General features: G+C 34.1%; 2 protein-coding genes across 2 annotated transcripts; one reads left to right on the top strand and one right to left on the bottom strand.

Moving 5' to 3' along the window:
* The first annotated feature begins 745 nt into the window (after window positions 1-745).
* LOC112513608 (thioredoxin-like fold domain-containing protein MRL7, chloroplastic) lies at window positions 746-3,067 on the top strand. The gene is made up of 4 exons (XM_025119926.1): window positions 746-1,490; window positions 2,462-2,546; window positions 2,708-2,819; window positions 2,885-3,067. The coding sequence occupies exons 1-4, from the start codon at window positions 766-768 to the stop codon at window positions 2,980-2,982; spliced, it is 1,020 nt and encodes a 339-aa protein (XP_024975694.1). The 5' UTR covers window positions 746-765; the 3' UTR covers window positions 2,983-3,067.
* Window positions 3,068-3,155: 88 nt separating this feature from the next.
* On the bottom strand, window positions 3,156-8,456 carry LOC112513607 (long-chain-alcohol oxidase FAO2-like). The gene is made up of 3 exons (XM_025119925.1): window positions 8,159-8,456; window positions 5,448-5,723; window positions 3,156-4,920 (listed from the first exon to the last, which is right to left on the bottom strand). The coding sequence occupies exons 1-3, from the start codon at window positions 8,414-8,416 to the stop codon at window positions 3,175-3,177; spliced, it is 2,280 nt and encodes a 759-aa protein (XP_024975693.1). The 5' UTR covers window positions 8,417-8,456; the 3' UTR covers window positions 3,156-3,174.
* Window positions 8,457-9,849: the final 1,393 nt, after the last annotated feature.

Raw genomic sequence — 9,849 nt, 5'->3', positions numbered from 1 at the left:
ATAATTGTCCATAATTGAAATGACATACAATTTTAGACATGTATAATTATTACATATTCTCTTTTCTTAACCAAATGACATATTTACCCTTATTTCATTTATCTCTTTTCATATATCACAACTCTTAAGGGGTTTTTGTTTATCTCTTAATAGTTTTATTAATAGATAACCTCTGAATTATTAAGAGGTGAATCTTGTTTGGTAAAAAAAAGTCTGTCTCTTAATGGTTAAAAAAAATCATCTGAATGATTTTGTATTAGGGAAAATTGCATCAAAATGAAACCAACTTTCAAATGATTCCTATTTTGGAGAACCAACTTTTAAAATTGTCATTTAGAGGTCTTTATCAAACTTTTTGTTTATTTAATTGTCTGGTTGACCTATTAATGCTGACATCATCCAGATCTTTTGCCAACTAAGATATTCCACGTCACATTAATTTTTTATTTTAAAACTAATATAATTGTTGGTCATCCCTTAACTATTCAGCACCCTAATTACATTGTAAACAATTACCAACAATTATATTTCTTTTTACGTTATATTATGAGAGTCTGTTAATCATTCTTATTACTTAATTATTTTGCACCAAACTATTCAACAATTGTCAAACGACCGATAAAACATGTTTTAATAAAATATAAATTTGAAGATTCATTTATTTATTTTAGAAGTTGAGAACAAACATGAAATAGAAATGGAAATTTTCCTACAAATCAAACGTAAACCTCGCAAATCTGGTCCCTCTCTCGTTGAACCCCAACAATGGCCTTAAACTCTAACCTCAATCTTCACTCTTTCACTCCTTTATCTACACACACCAATTCGATTCGTTTCCCTGCTTCTATTTCAAAGATCGGTTACATCTTCCGCCCTCCAATTCTGCGTGCAATTTCGAAAAACTCCGATGTAAACTTAGAAGACGATAGAAAACCCCAAAAGAATTCCAGATCTAGAAGAAGATTAAACCCCGAAATCAGCGAGAATTCGAAAAATGACGAAGAAAAACCCTTCCCCTCAACGATTCCCAGAAAACCGAGACGTGGACGGCGAAGCGAAGCGGCTGCCGTCGAGGATTTCATGAGGGATTCATTAGAGGAGACATTTGCTGCCATTAGTGAACAGAATTCGGAGGTTATGGGAGGTAGGGAGGATGTAATTAAGGATAGACTTGAAGAAATTGACGATGGCGGTGGTGGTGATGATGAGGAGGACGGCGGCGGCGGCGGCGAGAAGAATAAGAAGGGAATGGTGGTGGAGGAAGAGGATCCCGATTGGCCGGTGGATGCTGAAGTAGGGTGGGGGATTAGGGCTTCTGAGTATTTCGAAAAACACCCGATCAAGAATGTGATGGGCGAAGATGGTGTTGAGATCGATTGGGAAGGTGAATTGGATGATAATTTGGTGAATGAGATCAATTCTTTGGAATGGGAGAGTTTTGCTTTCCATCCGAGTCCGTTGATCGTGCTCGTTTTCGAACGATATAATCGGTACGTTTGCTTGCGTAAATTTCGACCATATGTTTACAGTTTTGAATGCTAGCAATTTGTGTTTTTAGCTACAAATCATATGGTTTGATGATCGATATGTGTTCAATGTTGTTTTGCACTGATCAATTTGCTTTATTGATGTTCGAATCGAAACTTTGGACCCCTTTCTGTTGGTGGGATATACGGAGCTCGTTAGGTTTGGTTTATTATACGATAGTAACACGCATGTTGTGTTGACGGATACATATATGATCTTGAAACTTTTCACGTTCTTGCGAATTGACCCATATATATATATATGTATGTATATATAGACGAATGATTGTGTGAGAATAGGAGTTAAGGAGACATTTACACCTTGATCACTTTTAATATCAAACCAACTTATGAATTGCGTTTTAGACGGAAATCGCGCCTTCCATCCTGCGTTTCCCTGCTTGAGACTCTTTTTATCCTAGTCTAGCTGTCTAGATTAGGGGTTGTGGGTGGGAGTGGGAGAGACCGACAAAAGGAGGATTAGAACGTCTACACCATATTCCCTTCTTATTTTTTGCTGCAATACAACCCTCGAGACTTTTCTATTTTTGGAGAAAGTAGGAAAGAGAGCATAGATTTCTTGAGAGAGAGAATTTTTTATTTTTATTCCATTAAAATTTAAAAGTTTGTTGGGATAATGAATGTATTTAATATTTTATTAATGTTGTAACGTCTAAAGTCAGAAATTATGGAGAAACTGTTTGAGATGCACTTAGAATCTTGAAATAGATGGAGCTTGTGACGTTTTCCATTAATACCCTCGAGATGAATGATGCTTTCCTTTTTTATCATTTTGTTGGCGGAAAAGCAATTTACTTACAATACTTTCATAAAAAGTATGCAATAAATTACGAGTTGATGTGTTATATTCACGTGTTAATGGCAATTTGTGTGTGTTTTCGCTTTCTGAATATCGGTTTTCATGGGTCTTACAGGGCAAGCGAAAATTGGAGAGCGTTGAAGGAGTTAGAGAAAGCCGCAAAGGTGTACTGGAATGCCAAAGATCGGCTTCCGCCTCGGGTATGCATATGCGTAAATGACAAATTTACCCTTAACAATAGATAGAGTGATAATTTCTCCGTCTCGTTAATTAAGGGTAGAGTTGGAAAGTAGACAACTTATTTTGGGGCAAATTAAAATAGAAATGTGGAGAGTTTAATGTTCTTGGTTTGTGAATGCAGACGGTCAAGCTTGATATGAACATCGAAACCGACCTCGCGTATGCACTCAAGGTTCGGGAATGCCCACAACTCGTGTTTTTGCGAGGAAACCGAATCCTTTACCGGGAATCACGTAAGACAGTTGTTGGTTGTTAGTTGTCGTTGAATGATTTTTGATGATTCGATTTCGATTTGCAGAGATTCGAACAGCCGATGAGTTGGTGCAGATGATAGCACATTTTTACTACAAAGCGAAAAAACCTTCATGGATGAAAGATGCAAACATGTATTCATGATTCGCCATTTCATCGCGATGAAACCCGTAACCGACATGTATTTGTTGAATTCTCTTTGTTTTATTTATGTATCGAGTCTTGATCGTAGATATAATTTAATACAAATGAAACCAAGCAGCAGCAATAGCTCGATCCATGGATATCGAGTGTTATTCCTCCTCTGTTGGTCGCTCGTAAACTTTTGATTCCAGATCAATCGGAAAATTTTCCGTTATCCATTGCCTGAGCGATTTTCTTCGATATGCAATATGCGGTTGCTTGTATCGTGATCATAGGGTTTATGCCAATGGCAGTTGGTAGTAAACTGCCGTCACATACAAATAAGCCTTCGGCTTCCCAGCTTTCGCCATTTATATCCACCGAACCTTCGTTTTCATTGCATCCCATTTTACAACTTCCCATCTGATGGGCAGAGGAATATATCGTCCAGTTTTCGCCTTTCGATCTTGGGCCGCCAACCGTCCCGATGGTGTCGAGAAACTCCTCCAAATCGGCGGTTTTGATGCCTTGGCTTTTAATTCGTTGGCCGTCGTTCCGGAAAGTTCCAACTTCTTCGGCTCCGGCGGAAACGAGTATCCTCAACGCTTGCCGTAAACCGACTCTCAGATTCTCTTTGTCGGACTCGTTAAATCTGTATCTGATCTTTCCTTCTTCCGTAACTTCACCGGAGCCTTGATCTTTCACCAGTGCGAAAAGCTTCACGATTCTCGAGTATTTTACCATTTTGTCCTTGATGTCGGCGCCGGAGATCCAGGGAAACAACGATGCGAATGACGCGGGGCCCATAGCGGCAACTTCTATGATTGCCCGGGTTTCGTTTGATGTTTCTCCGGTGGACGTAACTTTATGCAGAGACGTAAGGATTGGTCCGTCATAACTCTTCCCATCATCTGCCCCCGGCACCGACGACTCCGGGAAGAGTCCCCAGGCTAGTAGAACGGGATGAAGGTGGAGGTTCCGGCCAATGTGGCGGTTTGTGAGCCCGCTCGAAACCATCAACGGCGGCGTCAAGAGGGAACCGCCGGCGGAAACCGTCACTCGTGCCTCGAACCGGAGTTTTCTGGTAATGGTGCTGCTTTCGGCGGTGGCTATCACAGCTCGACATCTTTTCCGGGGGTTTCCGTCTTCGAATACGAACCGCTCTGCTTTGCAACCAGTGAATATTACAGCACTGTTTCCGACAGCATCGACAAGCCAGGTGGAATCAACGCCTTTCTTGTCTCCCGTTTTACAACCGTAAGAACAAGAACCACAATAATGATCCTCCGACGAGTTTCTAGGAATCGCCTCAGCCGTCAACCCAAGATTCAGACAGCCTCGCCGGAGAATTTTGTTCTGAAATCCTTCCTCGGTACAGTTCTCAGTCACACCGATTCTCTTGCAGACAACTTCCATTGCCGATCGGTAATCAGAGGTCCCAAACATAGGGATCTTTTTATCCACCGCCCAATCCTCAAGAACATCCTCCGGTGTCTTGATAGCGGCCGCCCAGTTCACTACGGAGCCGCCGCCAAGAGTTGACCCTGCTAAAATCGTAAACTTCCCATCGACGGTCGAAAGTACGCCGCCGTTTTCATATAGTTCATTCATGGATGGTCCTTCAAGAAGTGAGTAATCTTCAGGGACATAATAGTGACCTTTCTCGAGCACCACCACTTTTCGGCCGGAGTTGGCAAGAACTGCGGCGGCAACACCGCCGCCGCAACCGGAGCCGACGATTACGACGTCACATTTGATGCTGTAAACTCCATTAATGGCATCTTCTGCAACTTCTAGACCTTTTGATTTGACCAATTCCATGAAGGTTGAATCACTTTCTTTCTCAGTTTCCACGATGCCCTTCTCAAGTGGTCTCTCTTTTCGGGTCGTGGCTGATTTGGGGGGTTCGGTTTGGTACCCGATGGCATCCCAAAAGGGGTTTTCTGAATTTTCATCACTCTAACAAGAAATAATTAGGGGCCGTTTACCTAAACATTTACCCGGTAAGCGTTTACCGGTAAAATTCAAAACTATAGTTTACTTACCAGGTAAGATTTGAGTCCACTAAAATGACATTATATGTAATAATTTACCCGGTAAACGCTAACCATGGTAAGAGTCGTCACCATCACTTATCGGGTAAGACTCTCGGTCCTAGTTTCGCTCTTATCGGGTAAGATTCTTGATACTTGCCATATCCATCCGCAAAAGTAATGTAACTTGATAAGCGCTTACCCATGTAAGCATTTAGTAAACGGCCCTTTAATTAGTAAAAAATGTATCTTTAAGATATTTTTAAAGTATATAATTTTCAGTTAAAAAGATATTTTTGAAGCATATAATTTTCAAAAAAAGTCGTTTTACGCATTTGCATAAACTAGGGCTAAAATAGGAATTTGGTTTGCAAAAAAGTGAATTTAGTTGGATATGTGAAAGAGACTAGAAAAGAGCTTTTGTGAGTTGAGATTTGAAGGTGAAGAACTTACCAAAGAGAAGAAAACGTATAAGCACATAAGCTTAAGCGCCCAAAAGACGAGTCGGAGAGGAATGAAACTTGATTCCATACGCGACCATTTTTGAAGAACTTTTTCTCTTTTTTCCAAATGCAAATCTGAGAAGCTGTGAAGAAATGGCCATTTGGTGTCAAAAGAAAGAAACCCGCAAAGCAAAAGGGTCCCCAATTTGGTTGAAAGCAGCATCAGAACCAATTTCACCAAGAACATTCCACTGGATGGATATCTCTTCGCCATTTTCTCTGCAACCTAACCCACACAACACTTTCTTAATTCAAAATTTAGGTAAATAATAATTGTTATAGTCCCACATCAGCTAGACTTCACCATTTCATTCCCCTCCCTTTCTCTCTCTCTCTATATATATACACACACACACAAAAAAAGAGAGAGAGAGAGAGAGGGGGGAGGTTCATACGAGAATGTTAACTATTTAATAGATAATGAAAATGGCCATATCATGTGCAAAATTACATATTTTACATTAATGACCAAAAGAAGGTGCGTCGGGCAACTTCAACCATGTCTTCAGTCATGAGGTAAAGTTGCGTGAATCACATGTGATTATGTACGTGATGTTAGTGTAAATCACATGTATTCTCAAAATAATAATAATAATAATAAAATAATAGTATTATTATTTAAGTCAATAATCAAATACTTTGAAGAAGCTATTGGGTAGTCAAAGCGTTGGAATTTGATGATTGAAGGGTGTATGAATAAGTCAAAATGGTTAAGTTTATTTACATTATATTCATACTCATTCTGTAGAATATTTCAAATATGACATGCGCTCTTATCTGTATGCATAATATTAATGGACTTGGTACAACTTGTACATGTTCTTGGGCTATTTACTGGATTAACTATTAAACTTTTAATTAATTATTAAAGGCATAAACATGTATTAATTAAATACATTGAAAAAGAAAATACATAAAATAATTAATTTGTCATTTATTATATAATATTATTTAATGTTTCACTAATTTTTTTTATCTAATACCAACGTCTAAACTACTTGCTTCGAAAACTTTGATATATTCTCCATCATTCATCTACGATCGACTCTTATGATTATTCCATCCTCGCATGAATTCTATTTTTGTGTTAGAATATAATAGATTTTTTTGTTATTAGCTAACAAAACGATCATCTTTTAAAAAAATTACCAACTATATGAAACGGTATAATTTTTATCTATATTTAAAATAATAAAACTATAATTTTTTTCCTTCATATTTGTTCTTTATTATCTAATATCGAGTACATAAATCTTATGTACTCTTCTATTGTTAAAAGAAGAATAAGATCTCAAACTATAACTAAATGAGTTCAGAAAAGTTTGTTTTAACCCTAACGAAAAAAAAGAAAGTAATGGAAGAAGAAAAATATTTTGTTCTATGAGACTTTTTAAGGGGAAAAAAAAGAAAAAAAAAATATATCAAACTTTATTTGTATTTCATTATTTTTCCTAAAACACGAATATAAAAACTTTATTTTTTTACATTTTTTTATTTTTCTTTTTCTTTCTCATTCTTTTTTTTTTCTTTCCAAATTCGAGAACATAGTATAAAAGTTAAAAAATGATGTTAAAAATATTAACATGAGGTAACATAGAAAACTGACCTATTTACATTGACTTACATAGTGTTACTTGGAAATCAGAAGAATTAACATTGTGACTCCAAATGATGTCATTCTATGTACCAAAAATATATCATAGAATGTTTTTTATGAATAAACAAATTGATGATGCTACATAAAAATGTTCTAGTAGATAATATTAATTTAAAAATGATTATTGATCGATTTTACGTCTACAAGTACTCGAAAAACGATTTTATATAAATTCAATATTATTTTTTATGATAAAAACAATATATTAAGAAAATATTATACTTATCGAGAGCCCTTTTTCACATATATAAAAGTTAATTTATAATATTTTGCTGTAAAATTTTAAATGTAAAAAAGATAATCTCCCGGTCTTAAGAAAAAAAAACATATTAGTATCACATAATCCAATATTATTTCTTGAATAACATGTTTTCCATCCTAGATATCCATCATCCAATGCAGTTGGATAAGCTTTAGATATATAACCCTCCAACAACAGTGTCCTTTTCCATCATATGGGAATACTCTGAGAACCTAATTGACAAGACAACTCTGCCAAATTTTGTTTTATAAACAGCAATATCCCTAACCATTTCAATCACAGAGTTTACGTAAATGGTTTATGCATTTATATGAAAGTCTTTTTTCACAATAGGCTTTACTGGAAAAATAAAAATTTCATGCCAAAAGTGAATTTATTTAATAACATCGACTATTTTGATCAATTTTCACAAAAACGATTGTAATTCATATGATTACTATAAGATATTTCTTAAAAATCGTATAATTCAGACACTTAATTAGTAATTTAAGTTAATTAAGTGTTAGATCATTCATAATCATAAATCATAATCGTATAGAAATATAAGAGATTATATTTCGTAAAAATTGGAAGAACGAGTAATTTTAAGTACGATTTCTGTTCATAATTTGTCAAAATTCATTCACTGTTATCGTTGTTATTTACGATTCTTAGTTTCGATGAAGAAGAAACCAGTAGAAGTCGTCGATAAATTAATAAAAAAACTGAATTAGAAAGATTAAGGAGAAGTAAAAATTCAAACCTCTTGAGGAACAGGATGCTGAGATCCAGAAGCAGAGTAGAAGAAATTAACAGCAGATTGATTGTGGTTAGGGTTAGGGTTAGGGTTAGAAGGTAGAGGAATGGGAGGGATAAAAGCTTCAGAAATGGCMGCTAATGATTGGATCTGAGAAGACGAGAAGCCATGAGTGTACTTACTTCTTCTTCCTCCACTCAACGATGGATGATGATGGTGGTTGTGGTGGTGATGCTGACGGCCGTTTCTTCCTTCTTCCGCCATTGTTGCTTCTTGTTTGTTTGTGTGCAGAATAATGAATATTTGTTATGAGGAGGATCCTTTGAATCTCTCTATATTTAATTGCACAACAATAAAACAGGTTTCCATGGGTCCATTAATTTCATTATATTATTATTAAAATTTAAAAATAAATTTTATTTATATCTCAGAAGTTGACAGAAATAATCAATCTCTACAACTAACGGTTTGGTTCACGTCGAATAATAAAAATAAAAATGAAAATTATTGAAACCATTAAACTTTTTCATTTTGAATGATTAAGTCTTTAAACTATTTTTTTAATAAAAAACATTAAACTTTTACATTTTGAATGATTAAGGCTTTGAATTTAAAAAAAAAAACCATTAAACTTTTACTAGTTGGTTAACGTAACTTTTTTTTGGTTAAAAAAATATAAGTAACCAAATTCTAAAAGCGTGACAGTTTATTTATTAAAAAAATGTTCAGAGACTTAATCAATCAACAAATGAGAAAGTTCAATGGTTTTTTCTTTGAAAAAGAGAGTTTAATGGTTTTTTTATTTTAAAAAATAGTTCAAACATTTAATCATTCAAAATGAGAAAGTTTAATGATTTTTTTCATTTAAAAATATAGTTCACGTACTTAATCATTCAAAATCAGATATTTTGTTGAGTTTTTTATTTATTTAACTATTCCCTTATAAATATATACTTTATTAACAAAAACTGAATATTAAACCATCTTCAATGTATATGTTATATTCCCTCTATTTTTTTTAATTCAAATATTATTTTATATTTTCTTTTTTTTTCCTCTATTTTAAAAAAAACGTAGAATAACTGTTGTAACAAAAAAATTTAAAGTTTTAAAATAACATAGATGTTGAAGATGCTCTTAGATCGATTTGTAATGCAATTTTTAACATAAACTTTGAACTGTTAAATTAGTTTTAGAAATTATTTAAAATTACCTTTTCATTATAAATAGTATTTTATTATTTATTAATTTCTTAASTGAAAAATCAATATAAAAGAGCTTAAAAATAAAATTAAAGTTCAATATTTTTACATTTTTTATATAAAATATTTATTAATTAACATAATAATTTCTAAGACAATTGCTAAAAATGTTTTGTCTGTAGTCTTTAATTTTTCTGTCAATAGTTTTTTGTTATTTTTTAAGAATAATTAATGTATTAAATATTTAAAATGCTACAAGAAGCGTACTCGCACAATGCAGTGAGATACATCGTGATTTTAATATTTCATTTTATCATTTATCTCAGTCGATGTCATAATATGGCTTTATGTGATTTTGAGAAAACGATGATGTTTTTATTTTTGAATAAAATATATGTTTGAAGATATCATAAAAATTTGACAAAAATATATCAATATTAGTATCAAATTAACTATTTGAAATTCCTCATTTTTTTGTGTAATTTTTTAATTCAA

Source organism: Cynara cardunculus (assembly GCF_001531365.2).
Source record: "Cynara cardunculus var. scolymus isolate 2C chromosome LG 5, CcrdV1, whole genome shotgun sequence".
NCBI lineage: Eukaryota > Viridiplantae > Streptophyta > Magnoliopsida > Asterales > Asteraceae > Cynara > Cynara cardunculus.
Note: the sequence above shows the minus strand (reverse complement) of the source record. Positions and strands in the feature narration are given on the sequence as shown.

Coding starts and splice junctions, on each gene's coding strand:
- LOC112513608 (XM_025119926.1), top strand. CDS start 766: ATGGCCTTAAACTCTAACCTCAATCTTCACTCTTTCACTCCTTTATCT. Junction 1,491..2,461: donor GTTTTCGAACGATATAATCG/GTACGTTTGCTT, acceptor TGGGTCTTACAG/GGCAAGCGAAAATTGGAGAG. Junction 2,547..2,707: donor AAGATCGGCTTCCGCCTCGG/GTATGCATATGC, acceptor TTGTGAATGCAG/ACGGTCAAGCTTGATATGAA.